This window comes from Mustela putorius, unplaced genomic scaffold, assembly GCF_011764305.1.
Source record: "Mustela putorius furo isolate JIRA1106 unplaced genomic scaffold, ASM1176430v1.1 tig00000174_pilon_pilon_pilon, whole genome shotgun sequence".
Classification (NCBI taxonomy): Eukaryota; Metazoa; Chordata; class Mammalia; order Carnivora; family Mustelidae; genus Mustela; species Mustela putorius.
This window is the reverse complement of record NW_025421304.1, coordinates 42,848,441-42,868,145: the sequence shown is the minus strand read 5'-3', so window position 1 is coordinate 42,868,145 and position 19,705 is coordinate 42,848,441. Positions and strand designations below refer to the sequence as shown.

Sequence of the window (19,705 nt, the reverse complement as noted above, 5' to 3'; positions counted from 1 at the left end):
CGGCCGGCCAGTTGGGTTAATCCCAACAGTGACAGGCCCGTGGGTGTTCACGGCAGCAGCATCCGTGGCTGGGGGACATAGGGACCGGGCCTCACGCCACCGCAAGACGGAGAAGGGAGGCCACAGCCACATTCTGTGCCAAAACCTCCCCTTACGTGGGCGGGTGCGGGGGCATGACCATCCTAGGAGAAACTAACCTTCCAAAGACAAGGTTAAATGACTCCAAGTGCCCGAAGGAGAGTCCCCTGCCGACTCCTTCCCGGAAGAAGCCGAGAGCTCGGCGAGAACCCCGCTCTGGGCACCGAAGAGACCCCGGCCCTCCTGCCCGGGCGCTCCCAGTCTGTCGTTGGCACCAACCCAAGCCGGGCCGGGGCCTTGCCGTCAAGGGGAGGCAAGACCACAACCTCACAGGATGCCGGCTCCTTCACAGTGCCTCCTCGGCCCACCCGCGTGAAGCCGGCAGCCCCGTGCTCTGTGGCCGTGGGAGGAGGGGTCCCGCCGGAACGTTCGAGAAATATCTGGGAACATTTCTGCCTCCTTCCCACCCGCGGTGCAGCCCCCGTGGACCCTCTTCCGCGGACAGCTGACCCCTCCCAACGCAAAGGAACCACTCGAAAAGTCCAGCTGGGTAAATCAGACACGATACTCATCTTCCAAAGGAAAAAATCTCAATGAAAGAGAGCTAGCAAAAATCTCAAGTAATCCCACTTTCTATTCCAAGGAAACGCACTTGCAGATTCTTCTGAAACTCCAGACAGGCGCGCCCCGAATGCCCATGTCCCCCGCCGCTGTCCCGGCTGTCCCCGGACCCGCACACAGGAACGTGGCTCATCGACTTACAACACTGCTTGCCGGTCTCAGGCCTCAACCAGCGCACACGAGGCGGGTGCGGCAGCCGTGGGGTGACAACCGAGGTCCTCATGTCCGGGGCAGCGCGGGCCCGTGTCCACCACGAACCCTGCGCCCTCCGCATAGGGCGGGCCTGCCCGGGAGCCGCGACGCAGCCAGGCTCCACTCCAGACCCTCTCGCAAGCAAAGAGCGCCCTGGACAGGTGCTCGGGGAGACGTAAACAGGAGAGAGCCGCGTTCTCAGACACAGAGTGCGCCAGCCTGCGACCCTCAACCCACGGGGTCAGAAGAAGCCTCGTGGCAGCGGCCCGCAAACAACGGCAAACCGGAATCTAAAACACAAGAGCATTCACAACAGCAGCCGAAAGCCAGGAACGAGAGAGCTGCGTGAGGGAAAAGACCGATGGTGTTTCGACGCCGGTTCTCTCCGAATGGAGTTTCGAGCGACCCCACCAGCGGAGACGCACTCCGAACCACGAGACCGCGCACGACCTCCGCAAACACTGGCCGACGTGGCACCTGCTTCGGGTGTCAGATTACGTGTGAGTCGTGAGAGCGGGCTAATGGATCCCCAGATCGTACGTGCGTGAGCTGTATGCGTCCCTCGTACGGGGGTCGTGAGTAGGGCACTACGAGTGGGCAGCTGTCCGGTGCGGTGTGCCTCAGTCCCGAAGAGAAATCCTACGTCTACAAAAGTCAGTGGAAACATCAAAAACTCAAAATTTGTACTCGAGCCCATCGTGGCTGAGACCAAACCATCCGTCCGCGATTCCAACAGCCCTACCGGAGCAGCCCGCGCAGAGCTCCACGCCTGACTGAGCAGGCCCACGGCCCCGAGGGGAGCCGCTCTCCGCGCCGGCCAGCGCCCCCACCACCGGCAGCGCTCCGGGGCTGGCACAGGAGCTCGGAGGGGACCGCTCTCCACCCGGAAGCCGCGGGGCTCACACAGCAGCCTTTCCCAAACACCCACCGCGTTTCCGACAGAAGGCCTGCGAGAAACAGAACAACGACTCGGCAACCAGGAGCAGAGGGGCCTTCAGTAATTTGCTGATCGAGTGTCTCAGGTCTCCGTGGGCAAATAAGCAGCTTCCAGGAAAATAACCCGACGCCCCCCATCTGTGCGTCTGGTGGGACACAGCTCTCTGAAGGACAGGACTTTGAAAAGAAATCACTTTCATGCCTGAGTATTATAAAGAGGCCACTGGGTTACCGCAGCTGTTTCAGAATTGTAGAAACACACTAAAGCCCTTTAAAAATATATATATATATATTTAAGCTTAAAAAATAAAAATCTGTTATAGGGCAATTATATCTCAATAAAAATAAACCATTTGTGCCTTGAAAAAATAAAAAACATATGCTTTTAAAAGTAAGAAACAAGCATTTTTCTAATTAGGACATCCCATTCATGAAAACAAACAGAACACCCACGTCTGAGTTGCCCTCCAACTCACCCAGGAGTCCGGCCCTATAAGACCCCGCCACACAGGGCGCCTGGGGGGCTCAGTCAATGACACGGGTGTCATCGGCTCAGATCATGATCTCAGGGTCCTGGGATCGAGTCCCACGTCGGGCTCCCTACTCGGCAGGGAGTCTGCTTCTCCCTCTGTGCTCTCCATCTCTCTCTCTCTCTCAAATAAATAAAATCTTTAAAAAACAAATAAATGGAAGACCCTGCTGCACAAGCAGGTCCCCCGTCCCGTGATCCCGGCACTGCTCTACCCAGGCGCCATGCTGCCGGCCTCCTGGCGGTCGTCCACTGGGGTTACGCCGCACTCGGCCATGGCCTGCTCCCTGCGCCCTCCTCAAAGGGCTCTGCGTCTAGCTTCAAAGAAGGGCCAAGGAGGAACTTCTGAGCCGACCGGGGGAAGTGTCCCTGTCTGTGCACCTGGTCTCCCCAACAGCCCCTGGAAGGAAGAGCCCGAGGTACCAGGACCAGCACGGCCCATCCCGGAGCGCTCCAGGCGCCTGCCCCTTCCGCCACCGGGGAAAGCAGCTTCAGAGGTGAAGATGCAAGTTGCAACACCCCGAATCACAATTAAGCAAAATCCGAATTTGTGCTGCACTTTCAAGGACGAAAAGCACATGCCTGCGCTCACCCCAGCCCACCTGCCCGTTCCCCAAGGAGAGCACCGCCACGGGGCGGAACCCCGCCGAAGACCCTCACAGACACTCTTATTACAACGATCAAGCGTTGGCCCCACAGGAAAACAGCTTCCGTCACTGCCTTTCCTTGATGTGCTCAGACGATCGCACTCGGGTGTAGACTCTGACCATCGGATGCCACACACCCGCTCTGCCCGCCAGGGGATACGGACAGGTGACGGATTCTCCAAGCCCGGAGTGCGCTCCCGTGGGCCGGCGTCATCAGAAGCAACCAACAGGGCAGTGACTCTCCGAGTGCGGAGGGACTGGGCCCTGCTCCGGGGGTCGCGGCCGGCTCTGGGCCACGGGCGGCCTCTCCGAATGCAAGTGCGAGGCGTTGCAGGGACAGTCCTCAGGCACCACCCGGGATCCTCGTTAACTGAAAAGACCTTTCCGGTGCCGGCACCCGTTGGGCCCAGTGACCCTCAGACCCCGCCACGAACCATCCGCAACAAACGCAGACGGGCCCCAGCAATCCTACGTTCTTCTTAAAAGCATACGGGTTGCACATAAAATAATCCAACTTTTACCTTCAATACCTGAGGCCCAAAACAGATAACGGCGGAAGGACTCTGTGACTTGGTGTTAACCCGCCTCCGGCTCGTTCTGGAGCCTCTCCCTCTTCCACGTTCACTCACTGCCCACACTCGACACTTAGTTTTTAATCACCGACATGTCTACATATTCGTAACTTGCGAATTACACTGTGTCTTTCTCACTGCTGCACGGCCTCAAATTCTTATTCTTCTCCCCAAATGTCATCTTAGTCGTTTTCAACTATTGTCCTACTTCTTTAAAAATCACTTGTACGGAGGCGCAGGGCTCCTCACTTGGTGGGGGGACGGTCTGCTTCTCCATCTGCCTGCCGCTCCCTCTGCTTGCGCGTGCGCTCGCTCCCTCTGTCTCTCTCTCTGACAAATAAAGAAAATCTTTTAAAAAAAAGGCAGCATTTAAAACCATGCCGAGAGGGGCTCCTGGGTGGCTCAGTGGGTTGAAGCCACGCCAAGGAGGGAACAGAGAAAGGACTGTCCCTTCTGCTCCTCTTCCGTCAGCGTCTGCATCCAGCGGTTTTACTAACAGTGAACGCACCTTGTGCTGAAGCCCAGCGCCTGCGTATTCTAGAATGACTTCATCCTACGTCACCTGTACCATTCTTTAAAGCCAGGAAACCTGAGAGATTTGGACGAACAAGGTTAAACATCTGCATCCAAGCTAGAAAACCTGCCTTTCGCTCTGCCACTTGTCAACACACGTGGAGAAAACCACCGCAGGTCGGCTCACAGCCGTGACAGCACTCCCACTCAGGGAAGTGCTGATGGGGTCTCCCCACGAGCCTGAAATCACGAAAACGCTGAGGAGGGTCAGAACTGCTGGGGGCTTCCTGCAGCCCGGCAATGCCTTTCTTTAGCCAAGCAGCCCCTCCGTCATCAGACCGCCCGAACCCCGGAGGGACGTGGCGCACCAGTGTGGGGGCACCGCCACCCTCCTCCCCCCTGCCAGCTTCATCATTAAAACTATGGGGGTGCCAAGGGGGTCCTAAGGTATGCCTAGGTCACTGTCGTCTTGTCCTGCTTTGCAAGATGGGGACAGCCTGTGGCACCCAGAGGCCTGTGCTCCCAACAGCGCACACCGCTCTGGAGAGAGAAGGAATCCCGAAATTAGCTGGGGTGGAGTGTCCCTGCCTACAGAGCACACGCTCAGCCAGGGTCCGCTGGGGGAAGACACACAGACGCAGCAGGACACCGGTCTCAGAGAATACTACAACCATCCCCCTTAGGGACAGAGATCGGGTGTGAGGCCACACAGCGTTCCCAACACAGGACACTACCCATTAAGCCCACAAGGCAGGGGTGATCCACAGCTGTCCTGGACAACACAGGACAGGGGACGCCTTCGAGGCGAAACCTCGTCATGGGCACCCCCAAACCACACCAGGAACCCCTCCTCAACCCCACATTCCCTGGAAAAAGTGCACCATGGCCCTCCTGCTGCTCCTGTCCCCGGGGCACATGGATGGGGAGCCCAGCAAACACGGCCGTGAGGCCCCCGCAAACATGCTTCAAGCACTCGTCAGCTACAAGGACTAATTCTGCCACCGCCACACACTGGACGTCCTTGGAGCCAGCCGCAGGGACAAGCACAGGTGCCAGACTGAGCCTCAGCTCCTCGGGGGGGCTCCGGCATCTCACGGGCGCCGAGGACGGACATCCATGAACAGGCCAAACACTGCGAGGCACCTCTCCCGTCTAAGCAAATCCTTTACCAAATTCCAACTCAAACAGTGCCTGAAGGACCACACACATCACTGACATTAGATTCCAAATATTTAAAAAGAAGAGAAAGGCAGAGGGAACAACTACTGATATGAAGGGAAAATCCGGGACTCGAGAGGAATGGATAAGCACGACCGGGGAGCACACGGGCCAGGCAGAGCCGAGAGGAAGGGGCGGAATGCACCTCTGCGAGGACCCAGTGGCCCCGGCCCAGAGAGAGGATGCGCAGTGCGACTTCTGTCCGACAGAGACCGGGGGAAGGACCTCAAGGCGCCAGGCTGGGCGTCCCACGTGCGGCTTGTGGCTGTGATGAAACTGGAGCCGCCCAGCCACGCGCAAGGCGACGCGAACAGCTGGGCTGGGGGGCTGGGAAGCAGGGGGGCTGGGGAGCCAGGGGACCAGGGAGCCGGGGGGCTGGGGAGCCGGGGAGCAGCGGCCCGCCCTCCGCTGGGCTCTTACCATCGCACTTTGTTGCACGTCTGGGTCGCGCCAAGAGGGGAGCCTGCCACCATGGGGACCTGGATGGGGCTGTGCTGCTTATTGGTGACCAGGTCCAGCTTCTCTTCTAACGACTTGCACGTGGCCTCGAGAGCCTGCAGCTTGGCCTCAATGCTGTCCAGCCGTAAGCAGATCGTCTGGTTGATGGAGTACAGGAATGACTGCAAGAGGAGAGGAGAGCCCGCTCAGAAGGGGTGTCGGGCCACAGGGGACAGCGGCACAGACCCCGCTCTAGGGCCCGGATCCCAACAGTGTCCGCTCGAGCAGATGGGGCCCTGCCCCGGGCTCCTTTGTTTCCAGGGGCGACAGGTGCGCAGAACAGGGGCCGCGTGCCGCCCCCGCGGGTGAGCCCAGTCACTGGCAGAAGCAGGGGCGGTGTGCAGGGTGTGCTCCAGGCGACAGGCGGCACACGCACAAGCAGGCCAGGCCATCTAGCTGGGGAGGCAGCACGCCCGGGCGGCCACAGCCAAGGGCTTATGCACAGCAAGCCTGCCACCCAGTGGCTGGCCTGGCTCCTCCAGCCGCAGCAGTGTGGCTGCCTTCTACCGGCAAGGCCCCAGGCCACCAGGGCATGCTGGGCCAGGAGAGCCCCAGGCTTCCCCGCCACCACCCCCAGGGGCAGAGACACTGCGTGTACACCACATATGCACCAGAGCACCCGCGCTGGTCCTGCAGCCCAGGCAATGCTCGACCGGGAACTCAACCAGAAACTCGACCGGGAACTCGCAGGAACTCGCGGGTGCTCTCCTCTCGGGTCCCCGAGATGGGGGGTGGGGCAGAAAGTGCGCGGGGCTGCAGGGACCAGGGTACAGGGAGCAGGGCTGCCGGGCACGAGTAGCACACGGGGCTTCTCGAGAATCCACAGGCGTGGGTGACGGTCCGGGCCGCTGGGTGGGGCCCCACAGTGATCACAGCAGCCCCTCCCCAAGATGAGTATTCACCACGGGGCTGCAGGCGCAGGGAAGGCTGCCTCCACGTCCGCCGGGAGGACCGGGGGCGGGCACCGCATGGCGCAAGCACACGGGGCATCGCGACCACGGTGGGAAGTACGGAGAGACCGGCGGGCCCTGCAGATGCCGCACGCCCTGGGCCACCACAGAGCTCCAGCCGCAGCGAGCAGCCAGCGAGGCCGTGGGGGGAGCCCCTCCTGGGCAGGGGGGCCCCTGGGGCAGTGCAGGGGTGCGGGCGCCCCCGGCAGGCAGAGCGCGCAGGGAGGAGCTCACCTTGATGGAGGGATCCTGGCAGTTGATCTCCAGGCGCTGGCGCTTCAGGGCCGGCTCGTCGTCATCCGCCACCACATGGTTCTCCAGCACGACTGCAAACCGACGCAGACACGGCAGGGGTAAGCGCTGTGACCGCTGGCGCCCGTCCTCAAGCGTGCACAGCGTCTGTCCTAGCTCTCACCGACCAAAGAGCCACACGCCACTCCCGGGGCTCTGTGCAGCTCCCCCACCTGACTCCCAGCTTCACGAATCCCAAGGACAATAAGGACTTCTGTCCACGTCAAAGGCCTGTCAGTGGCGACCTCATCTGGAAATCAAACCCCTGGGTGCACATGGCGCCTTCCTACGCAGACAAGACGCGGTCACGCCCACAGCCTCCCTGCCCCTGTGCAGCCGGCCACCCAGCCCTGCGTGGGGGACCAGCAGCCTGCCCACAGCCAGTGCCTTCCTCCATCCCAAGGTCACTACAAACTCAACACTGGAGATCCACACACAATCAAACCCCATGAGGGCCACAACCAGATCCCCTCCTGAGGCACACGTCCCTCCATCCCTGAGCTCTGGCCCCAGACCCGGTCAACCTCAAAACACACACGGACTTGCAGCGGCACACAGAACTCCAGGTTGGTCATCTGTCTTCACGTCACACCACGAAGCCCCTTCCATCTCCCTGCAGTGCTTCTCGCCCTCTCCCTGCCCGCGGTCCCCAGCGCGCCCGCCCCGTGTGTTCCTCCTCCTCCGTCCTGCGTGGCCACACGTGGCCGCAGACACAGCGCAGAGACGCCCGCCTGCTCCGCAGCTTCAACCGACTTTCTCACGGTGAAGCAGTCGGGGACCCTAGTCCAGAATGACGACTGGTACGTGAGAACACACCGGAGTACGCGTAGAACACAGTACAACGGGGTGTGAGTGTGCGCCTGGAAGCATACACGAGTGCACACACACTTTGGGGTTTCATCCGTCCACCCTCCACGTGCACCCCACACTCCAGTCAAGCAGGACAGACTCACCGCGACAGGCACCCTCGTCTGCTTGTTCCGACAGCGCTCCTCTCCCCAGGACCACCCCCCGCCCACTCACCCCCACTCAGCCGTCACCCTGCAGCCCCGTGCGGAGGCGGGAACTCAAGCCGGCTCTCACCTGCTACCAGCTGGGACGAAGGGCCCATCCCCGGACCAGAGAGCTCCCCTGCCCCCTCTGCACAAAGCCACCCACACACGTGGACCTGTGAGTCCTCATGTGCTGAGGGAGGGCTGGGGGAAAGCCAGGAGCCGGGCCTCACCGCCACCTACGCATGTCGCTTGGACAGGAGGCTCCGAGGTTCCAAATCACATCTCCATTTTGTGTCAAAGCCTTTAAGCCTGTACATACCAGATGACCCAACAAGAAACCAAAATGTAATGATAAACAGTCCCGAGGCTCAAACACAAGCCTTTCTTGGGTTCTAGGCAAGGATTTACCTAGAAGTAAATTACCCAGAGCTTCACCTTGCAGAAACCAGCCAAGGTCCAGCATGAACAAGGAGCTTCCCGCTGCCCGAAGGGCTGCGCGCCGTACCCTGTGGATCCCACGCAGCAGGGAAGGCTTCAACCGCCTCCACGGAAATGTGGGCGAACGAACTCTCATTTAATTAAGTAAAAAAGGGGAAAATCCAGGCCACCACAAGTGTTTGTGGTTAGCAAAGTACAGGTTCTCAAAACCTTAGTCTATTTGCTCCCCCTGGAAACTGGTGACTTGTACCAGGACTGGAAGACAGAGCGATCCTGGCAATCATGACCCTAATCCTTTTCATCTGCTGCCGAGGAAGCAAGTCCTGTGACGGTAAGTGACTTATACAGGGCCGCACAGCTCGCTCCTGTAACGGGAGAGAAGGCGCCCCACAGCAGCGAGACCGCCTCGAGGCTTTGAGCAAAGGGCAGCAAAGCAGCCCCACGAAAGGACGTGGGCCCACGGCCAACAACAAAGGTGGACACGCCGGCCATTCCAGCACGGCTAGCTCTGGCCGGGGCAGCTGTCCTGTGCCATACTTGCACGAATGACCGGCACTGCTTTGCATAATTTTGCACACGTTATTTTTGGAATCAGGTAGAAGAACTCAGTGCTCATGTTAAAGCCGTGACGATCAGCTGAAGGCAGGCCCGATGGAGGCTGCAGTCTGTGTCCAAGCCAGAGAGCTTGGGGGGGCGGCCACATGGGGAGGACGTGCGGGTTCAGAGAGACCAGAGCATCAGAAAGAAGGAGACAGACGCCCACGCCCGTAAGCAGTTCTACTGTGAGGATCACGGGACATTTTTATTTCTTCCACTTGCTTAACCACCTCTAAATTCGACAAAGTTCATACTACAGAGATGAAGGAGAAAAAATCATCTCCTTCTCAAGCCCACTCCGGAGGCCAGCGTGTGCCCCATGGGACATGCCGGGTGCGTGCGAGTTCTCCGGGCCAGAGATCGGAAGCCGCCTGTCTACGCGGGCTTCAGAGAGCCCGGCGCACGGCGGTCTCACCGAATTGCTAACTATGATCCCGGTTACTCTGGGAATGGAGACTGGACAAAACCAAGGTCAGACACGGATTCTCTAAGCCGTCTTTGAAATATAATCTACAAAGAAAGAATTTACTTGGGTAGTAAACTACAGACCTTTAAGAGTTCTAAAAAAGTTTAAAATCTACTTAACTGCAACAAGTTTCTCGCATAACATCGCAGTGTGTGTTTTCTTTTTGTTTTTTTTTTTAAAGATTTTATTTATTTATTTGACAGAGAGAGAGCAAAAGTAGGTGGAGAGACAAGCAGAGAGAGAGAAAGGGAAGCAGGCTCCCTGCTGAGCAGAGAGCCCGATGCGGAGCTCGATCCCAGGACCCTGGGATCATGACCTGAGCCAAAGGCAGCGGCTTAACCCACTGAGCCATCCAGGTGCCCCACCCAGTGTGTGTTTTCTAAAGATACAGTCGTTCACCTACCAAAATATGAAGTTATTTTTCAAATTTTTATGGACAGTGATAGTCTTTCCACTTTCTTATTTTTTTGTCTTTTGCGCTCGGTGTCCCGGAGGCGTGCCGCTGAGCCGGCCCGGCTACAAGCTCTGGCTCTACGCCGCTGGCCGGCTGCCACAGGGAAGCCGCGCTCACACGGCTCCGCTCCCCGTGCTGACCCTGTTCGTGACCTGACAGACTCCTGATCTCACCGGCCAGCAGGTGACAGTTGCTCTCACAACAAATCAGAGGCAGAGACAGCAGCCCACGAAGAGCGCCTCCGCTTCGTGACTGCCCGCCAGCATCATTACGCTGCTCTTCCTCCCGCAGCACAGCTAAGCTCCAAGGCGGTTTTTTTTAGTTTTCCCCCAGTGAAGGTTTTTTCAATTAACAAATCAAATAGCTCATAAAAGAAAGCCATCATTGTACTCTCTTAGGAGATTTCCGAAAATTCTCTTTTTTGTGGGAAAACAAAAGTCAGCATTTCAATTCTGTGATTCCAAAAACCATAACCAGGCAACTAACACACTCACTGGTTCTGTTATGTGCACTTCTCACTTCGAACCATAAAAAAGAAAAGAAAGGAAAAGAAATTTACAAAGAAATCTTCTAAAATAAATGTGCGGACCAAGTTCTTTCATAGGTGAAATCCCTGAAACTTGGGGTTTCTTTTATAAAGAAACTTCTCAAAACAAGTATTTAAAAAATTTCAAAGTAGATATGTGGTTTTAGCGTCATTAAGAAAAACTACCCATCTTAATAAAAGTATCAAATAAAAAGGTCTCCCATGGGCGCCTGCGTGGCTCAGTGGGTTAAGCGTCTGCCTTCGGCTCAGGTCATGATCTCAGGGTCCTGGGATCGAGTCCCGCATCAGGCTCTCTGCTCAGCGGGGAGCCTGCTTCCTCCTCTCTCTCTGCCTGCCTCTCTGCCTACGTGTGATCTCTCTGTCAAATAAATAAAATCTTAAAAAAAAAAAAAAAAGTTCTCCCAGTCAATGAAAGAATGACTTAATAAACATTTTTGGAAGATCTGTCGTTTCTTACCGAAATTCTGAACATACACAGAAATTCTACTTCTGGGAACTTACCCTGCAAAAATGTTTGCCAAGAGATGGGAACCAGGCCCTTTACCGCAAACACGGGAACGATGCCTACAGGGAAGAGGTCCATCAGTCGGTCCGTCAGTCGTCCGTCAGTCGGTCCGTCAGTCAGTCCATCAGAGCCTGAGGCCGACCGGTACACCGCAACAAAGCACCTGCACTAACGAGTTCTAAGAGGAGGTCACGAGAGGACCGTGGTGGAACCCCAAGTGTCAGGGGACGGCCGCAGGCGGGGTTGGGATGGGGGGAAGAGACTGTGGGGTCCGGGGGCTGCCCCGGGGAAGGCCGGATGTGGGGTGAGGCTCCATTTTCCACCATCCGTGCACACGTCACTTTCTTGCTCTGTTTTTAAAGGAAACACCAGCCCTGCCAGCACTCCTGGACTTCCGGAGAAGAGAGACGGAGACGCCGCCCACCGGCCCTCAGCGCCGTACCTGGGTGACCGGGACTCAGGTCTTCCACGGCAATCTGCACCACGTCCGCCAGGTCCTGTTCTGACATCATCCAGAGGGAGAGTAGAGTGGCCGGGGAGTGGGCAGGAACCAAACTCACGCAGGACTGGGTTTCTGCCACCTAAGAAACCGAGACAGACAGGGAGATCACAAGTGTGACCTGTGACGTGAGGCCCACTGCCAACCATGTGTATCCCTGAGCACGTCAAGTGCTAGGCACTGCTGGATACCCTTCAGACCCCCGAACGGGAGTGTTCTCTGAGAGGCGAGAAGCAGTTCACAAACACAGCTCAGGGCCTCCGTCCGTCACCACTAGATCAGCCCCTACCTGACAGCCTCCCGCTTCCCCAGCCCACTCCTCCTCACACCACCTCCCAAGTCAGCTGCCTGTGATGGCCTGACTGTGCCGTCCCCAAGCCAGGAGTCTCAGGGGTCTCCTACCTCCCCTGCAGTACTGTTCTGCCCTTCCTGCTGCACACACCACAACTGCACACACCACATGCCCACTGCCGGTCTCCAGTAACACGCGGCCCACCTCCTGGACTGACCCTCCACGGACCCTGCCACCCTCGAGGCAGTGCCACATTCCCTTTCTGCTACCCAGACCGCCCTCCCACTAAGCGCCTCTGTTCTGCTGCCCTCTGGCTTCCAGGGCGGACGCAAACCCCAGCAGCACCCCAGGACCCTGGCCTGGGAGCGTCCCGTGCCCCACGGGCCCTCAGGAGCAGGGCTTTGAGCTGTCTCCCCTGAGCCAAAAACCATCTCCAGAACAGTCAGTTCCTTTCTTCTTGCTCTTGAAACATTTTGATTAGGCCAAGAAGGACCTTCTCTCCCAAAACAGAAACGAGGTCACAGGATGCCAGACGTGGTCCGTCGACAGCGGGACCGAACCATACTGAAGAATGGGATGTCCCAGAGACCTCCGGAGTCAATGTCGCCATTATGTTTTCGCATATTTATCTTCAGTTATTTGTGTCTACACGTTTTTAATACACATTATTTCCTGCTCGTCTGCCAACTAGAGTACATGCTCTCCGGGGACAGGAAGCACACCCTGAACTCGCCGGCATGGCCCTTGTCACCAGGACGTCTCAAAGTCCCGAGTCCCTGCTCCCGTGGGGCAGGAAGAGTCCAGTCAAAATCTCAGATCACCTGGCTTCACCCAGGTGTCTAAGGACATCTCCTTTTAATGAGTCGGTTCCAGCAGGCGTAAGAGCAAGCCTGCAGGTGTCCCACATGTGCTCACATCCGCGAAGAAAACGTGCTTCCTCTTCTCTTCCGCCCAGATCTTAATTCTACAGAACTTCTGAGAGACGAACTTGTAAAAGAAGGAACCAAGCTCCTGTCTTACCTTTTCCTTTGGAGAGTACGGGCAACATTTTTGCATAAACACGTTCTCAAAATTGCAAAGGCATTTTGATTCTCCACAGACATCCCTGACAGGACACGGAATGAGAGGCCCAAGCACCCACTGTCCACAACAAAGGGGAGACTGATGACACACTGGGCGGGGGGGCAGAGGAGGCCTTGCAGGCAGCACCGAACCTGGTAGGACCCGCAGTGGAAAGATGGTGATGGCAGAGGTCTTTAACCCCCGCGTCCCTCCAACAAAGCCACATGAGCAGCCCGGCTAGCAAGACCAACACCCAGGTCAGCACCCGTAACGAGACGGTGTGACGAGGTTTTCCCGACGAGCCCCAGAATACCAGCGCAGGGGACAAAGCCCTGACAGCCACAAGGTCACCACGGTGGTAGAAGCAGATGGAAGCAGGAAGCAGAGAGCAGCAACGCCGGGACCGGGACCAAGCACCATCCAAGGGCACAGGATGGCGACGGGCTTGCGGAAGCGTCCAGAAGGCCTAGCACAGTCCGGACCCCACGAACTCTCAGAGCTAATTATCTAACTATCCAAAGCTCCCCTCAGGCCACGTCCACTAAAAAGAAATGACTGGGGATAGAATATCCAGTCAGGACAGGGAGAGCGAGAGGCAGGGAAATGGAGTCTGGTGGAAGGTGGGAGAGAGGGAGCCTGGCTGGCTCCGTGGGCGGAACATGAGTCTCCACCACAGGGCTGCGAGTTCAAGCCCCACTCAGGGCACAGAGCGTACTTTAAAAAAAAAAAAAAAAAAAAATGTGGGGGAGAAAAACAGAGCCAGGAGAGCTCAGAAAATCAACTGCTGCATCTTTTAAAACTTTCTAACATCAATGGCATATAGGACCCTGAACACCGAAATTAGAAATAACTATTCTAAACCATGCCTCCCTTCTAAATATTCAGGAAAATTAACTCTACATGAAAAGGAACAACAGCAGATACTAAAGTCCAACCTCATGCAAAGACAACGTAATCTAAGAGCATAAGGAAAAAGCAACGCCTCCACAGACCACGGCAGCCCACTCAAAGACAAGCGCTTCAGAGAGGCACGACCCTTCCCCCTGAAGTGCACCCAGGACAGCGCTTATGGGGAGCCCCGGGACGGCATCAGAAGGTGCAGACGGGCAGGGACGGGGGTCAGGGGAGCTCAGACATGAACGAGAGGAGACGCCCAGGAGCAGTGAACGCGGGGAAACAGCGCCTAAGAAACAAAAGGAGAAAAGAAGGAAAGTTTTAAGAAAGAGAAAGAGCCGGCGAAGGGTTCGAGGAGGAGGAGCCCAGCCGGTGGCCGAGGCCCGCCGGCCTGGGGAGGAAAACGGCTCCGAAGAGGAAAACCACGGCCAAGCCCGGGGGCAATGGAGCGCCCAGAGGGGGGAGTCACGGCGACTCTCTGGAAAGGAGCACGTCCAAAACGACTTACCAAAAAGCCACGCCGCAAACCCAGAGAGAGGGGGCGGAAAACGGACACCCAACCCCAAGACACAGTCTAATAAAACTATTACTGGAAGAAAAAGGGGAACACCTTACACGTCCAGGCAAGAAGACCAGGTGACGTAAAACGGGAAAGGATGATCAAACTCCAACAGAAAAAAAACAGATGAGCACGTCGGAGATCCTCAAAGAAAGGAACACGGGCCGAGCATTTAACACGCAGACAAAAGGACTTCCGAGCGTGAGGGCAACAGACATTTCTCGCCACTAGCGCTAGAGGAGGATGTTCCCAGGAGCCCCCCCCCCCCGAAAACGGCTGGAAAACAAACTGGAAAAGGAAACGCAGCTGAAGAGACCGGTGGGAAGCGGTGGGAAGCGGTGGGAAGCAGCGAGCGGTGAGCGCGCTTCCTCCCGACCCGAACCAAGAGAGGAACCGAGCGGCGCAGCACCCCCAAGGCCGCGTGCTCTGAGACACAAACATCCAGCCTTCCGACAGGAGGAAAAGTGGAGGAATGTGCGCGGAACAAGGGCCCAATCGTCCACGGTCCCGTCGACCCGCAGCGTCGGAATTCCCTTCTGAGAATGTTCTGTGTTCAGATGAGCACTTCCGGGACCTTCCAACCCCATCACTCTCCATGTCCTTGAGGACCGGGACCAGGAACCCAGAGGTCAGGCAGACACCTGGGGCTGTGAGTGGGCGGCAGGTGCGAACTCGAGCAGGCCGTGTGTCTGTGTGCACACTCTAACTCTCTCCAGCGAAGAAAGGCGAAGAGACCGTGGTCAGTCCGCTAGCGACGGGCGTTCCTAGAGCCCACGCTGTGATGCTGCAGGGACACATCCCACCCGAGGAGAGCAGGGCCTCCCAGAGGGACCGCTGACTCCAGAACCAGACGAGGGGCACGCAGAATGAGCCCAGGACGGCGAGCCAGGCCAGAGGGAAGGAAGGCACGACGGACATTAGGGCTCCATCAAGTGGACTCGCCGCCAACACGAAGAGCTCCTCCTCGAGCAAAGACAACGACCGACCATCAACAAGGATAACTATGTCAATGGACTTAGAAAGTATTTTTAAGTTCATGACATCATGATACCAACAACAATAGAAGTCACCCTCGGAAGGTGCCAGGGAATGAAGTCTTTAATTTTTTCAAAATGGTGATAAAAAGAAATCAAACACTTATCCTGGCTCTCCACCTGAAATGGACCACTAGACAAGTTCCACGGCACAAAGAGTGCGGAAGTGATACCGTGAAGACGCGACTTTGCGATCCTGATGAATCGAGAATGTGGCGCTGGAGCCACCAGGGTCAAGAGCACCAAACACGACTCTCCCGCTTTAACGACGAGCACGCCACCCCCGACCCAGGCAGGCCCGCCGCCGGACACGCAAAGCCATCTCCAGAACCCTACTGCTCCCGACGCCAGCACACAGAGACATCGCGGAACACGCCACGGGCGCCACCAAAACGCACACAGCAAACCAAAAGGCATATGAGGGAACCCCAGGTCGGGAGGCGACAAAGAAAGCCCCTAATTAATTAAAGGAGAGAACAAGAGAGTGGACAGAACTACAGTTTTCTAAATTCGCAGTATATTTAATAAGGATTTCTAAAGGCAAACGTCAAACCAACTTGAAAACGGTATTAGCTACATGTATGCCAAACAGCTAATTTCCTTCTTGCACAGCGACAGGCCTAAGACCAATAACCCCGATAAAAAACGAGCATACAAAATGAGGGTGAATTCACAGGAAAAAAAAAGAAGTCACAAGGCCTTTAAACATGAGACGACTTCAACCTTGCATGTAATTTTTACACTGCAAATTCCAAATGAGACACCACCTTGCACCCGTCAGACCGGCAACCCTCAGTCACTCGGTGTGCTCCAGGCGGCCGCGGCGGGCTCCGCGGGGCGTCGGTGGCAGTGGAGGCCGGCAGGACTCCGTCAAGCACAGCAGGCGAGAGCGGTCAGAACGCGGCTGGCCACGGCCCGCACCCTGCGCACACCCTTCGGGAATCCGTCCAGCGCCCAGATCCACATGTATGCGCACAGACCTACAGCCACAAAAACCCAGAACAACTAAGGAGCTGCTCGGGAAGCAAAGGAAGGGATACGGCCGACACGTACAGTGACAGGATCTCCTACAGGACACCCACAGCCACACCACGGGACACACCGAAACAGCCACGTGAAAACACAGGCCGGATCTCTCTAAGAACCAGCTCCCAAGATGCTGAACTACACAAGTGTAGACAGAGCAAAGTGTATAGCGTGTGTTCTTGTCTGCGAGGTGCGCTAGACATACACGGATGACTTCTGGGGCGCAAGAAGGAAAGGAAATTATTTTCCCCTGTTCATCCTTTTATAATATTTGCATTTTTATCCTGTGCATCCATCATCTTTTCAGAAAGAAAAAGCACTTTTTAAAAATGGTCAACTAGGGGCAGCTGGGCGGCTCGCTCAGTTACGTGTCCGACTCTTGATCTCAGCTCAGGTCTTGATCTCGGGGTCGTGAGTTCAAGCCCCACGTGGGGTACCAGGCCTACTTAGGAAAAAGAAGAAGAAGAAAAAAAATCAGTCACCTAAACACAGAGGCATAAATGGCCGGGGAACTCCAGCATCCCAGCCCCTGCCGGAGAATAGCGCTCTCCCAGAGCCGGGGCTCACCCCTCCGAGACCCAGTGGTCCGGGCAGACACCGGAGGAAGCACGAGGGCCTATGAGACTGGAGTCTGGAAACAGGTGTCGTGCCACCTCTGTGTCCTCTGAAGATGACCTCTAAGTACAGATTAACTGGTGGTCAGTCTGAAGGTCGGAGCTAGTCATGCCATAAACTCGGTCTTCTTTGCCCAAATCGAGAACCCAAGCAAAGATTATTGAAGGATACAGTGAATGGGTTAACCAAGGCGGCAGACCTCAGGGAGAGAACCACCCAACCAACCTTTGAACTGGTGGGTTTAAAACATTTTCGGGTCACTGACTGCTTTCAAAATCTTAAAAAAAAAAAAAAAAACAGAACCAAAGAAAAAAACCCTATGAACCGTTTTCCAGGAAAAAGACACAGAGACAAAATTCTGCCAAGTTTCAGAGCCTCACAAACACCAACAGCGGCGGCCTATCTCAGTGGCTGCTCCACGGACGCTCAGTAAGAGCCACAGTTTACGGGGACACGTGCCCCAGGCCAACTGCCCTCCCCCGCAGCCACTCCAGCAGCACACCTCGGCCAAGGATCCGGGTCCCTCCGACAGGGTGTAAGTGCAGACGTGGCACAGGGCAGCTTCCGGGCACCTCGGGAAAGGGCAGCTGGCACGTGGCCACAGCCCTCCTCCCTGCCCTCCGGCCGCCGGACTCCAGGCATGAGGACGGGACGGAAAGGACCAGAAGGCTGGAGCAGAGAGCAGGACAGGAGCTGCCACATGTCCCTGCACGGGCAGCGTCAGACGTCCCCCACCGGAAGGGAAACTCACAAGCCACCTGCTCTAGAACAGCGAGTTCCAGAAGCCGCTGCACGCTGCCAGGCTTAACCCAGGTGCGGCGCCGGGACTCCTGTTCGTGACAGCCCCGGGGCCGCAGGTCCCAGGATAAACAGCTCGCTCACCAAGGGCTAATGAAAAGTTTTCAGACGCCCAGTTCAAGCCTCTTCCCGGTCTTCCAAATTCTGCAAGCAGCTTGAGAAAATACTCCAAGCTCACCATAAAATCCCCAGCCCTGAGCTCTTCCAAATGAGGACGCCACACACTATCCAGGTTGTTTACTCAAGACGGTTCTGTTGCCAGGATAGAGTCATTTAAAATTCTGCTAACAGTGAAGGTCTGAACAGAAAAAAGTCAGGCAACAAGCCCAAGAAAACTGGAGCCCAGCGGAACATGCGGTTGCCATTTTGGCAAATTAGATCCACCGTTTCTCAGAAGTCCTGGAGACAATCCAGTCCTAACACAATGAAGCAGCTGGGCTGAGATTAACGCTCAGGAACGTCTCGGACAGCGATGAGGCGCTGGCCCCTAGCACGCCTGCGAAGGGGGCGTCCTCCCCGGCGTACAGGAAGTCCAGGACCCACCAAGCAACATCAACGGCCCAAGTGCTTGATCTTGAGGGGATGACGGACGAGCGACAGCACAGCACGCCCTGAAACGGCGCCCTCGTCACTGTGAGTGGGGCGGGTTTAGCGACCGGAACAAGATTGGAAGGTGTCCGGGATCTCACACGAGCAGAGAGGGATGTAACAGGAAACCTGCAGAACTATATGTGCTTGACCCCAGTCCTGCTGGCTAATAACGCCACGTATGTGCAGCCACACGTCCGTGTGTGTGTGTGTGTAAACGCTCACAGGAGGGTCTGGAGTGACCACGGGGAACTTCCCGGGACCCGGGAGGGAGGAAGAAGGCAGACAACGCAGACCATGCTCGTCCCGTATCCTTCCCAGCTGTGGGGTCAGCACCTGTGAGCGTCCCTGGGAAACTGCTTCCCTAAGACCGGCGGGAATTCAGACAAGGCACCGTGTCAAACCCCGATGAACACCAGACAACTGCCTCAGCCCTGCCTGTGCACAAATCCACACAGCCCTGCTCAGGGAGCGCCGCTGCCCTGCACCCGTGACACCCCCGCACCCGCCCCCATGTCTGGGGCCCACCCTTTCTCCTCCACCTTCCGCATCCAGCCCCTCCCTCCAGGGCACAGCTGGCAGCTGGTTCTCCCCATCCCCCACCAGTGCTTGCCAAGAACTCTCCTTGCCCCTGTGGCTGTTGTGGACGCTCCCCTGGGCTCTGGGGTCATTCCCAATGCAAATCACCAGTATGTCCCCAGCTGCCCTCCATCTCTGTCGCTCTGCTCCCCTTCAGGGCAAAACTCCCCAATCTACTGCCCAGACTTGCTGCCTCGCTTCCCTCTAGGACCTTGCCCGATCAGACATCCACCCATCAGAGCGCCCAGGGGGTTCCAGGCGGGCTCACTCCCGCCTCATGCACCTGCCTCTCTTGCCTTCCCCTCCCTCTGTGGGGGTCCTCATCTCCCAGACTTGGCCGAATGTCCAGGCCAGGGGCAGGACCTCTTCTCAGTCACGAGGACGGTCAGCTGCGACTCAGACCTCTCGGGTGAACTGCAAATCCACCCCGGTCACCTCCCGGGGCCGTCCCAATCTCCACATGCCCAAAGCGCACTCTGCACCCACCCCGCCACCACCCTGCTCCCCGCAGACTTGCCACGTCAAAACCTTCAGTCTCTGGCTCTTGTCCCTCTTACAGCCAATCTGTGAGCCAAGCTCTCACTTGACACGCTCGGGCCTCGTCTTCTCCCATCTGGATCTGCGTGCTAGCCTCCGCAGAATCTCCTGCTCCGTCTTTGCATTATGCCCAATACCGAGTTCAAAAGCCACTTGGATCATGTTAAAACACGTG

General features: G+C 57.0%; 1 protein-coding gene across 6 annotated transcripts in view; it reads right to left on the bottom strand.

Annotated features, from left to right (window-relative positions):
- LOC101673278 (BTG3 associated nuclear protein) overlaps positions 1–19,705 on the bottom strand; it is a 117,858-nt gene that overhangs the window by 82,285 nt on the left and 15,868 nt on the right. For all 6 annotated transcript variants that reach the window (XM_045076415.1, XM_045076413.1, XM_045076414.1 and 3 more), the window contains exons 2-4: positions 11,490–11,628; positions 6,989–7,080; positions 5,727–5,926 (exon numbers count right to left, since the gene is read on the bottom strand). In XM_045076415.1, the coding sequence (XP_044932350.1) occupies positions 5,727–5,926; positions 6,989–7,080; positions 11,490–11,559 (362 nt within the window). In that variant the 5' untranslated portion in view covers positions 11,560–11,628. The remainder of the gene's footprint in view (positions 1–5,726; positions 5,927–6,988; positions 7,081–11,489; positions 11,629–19,705) is intronic.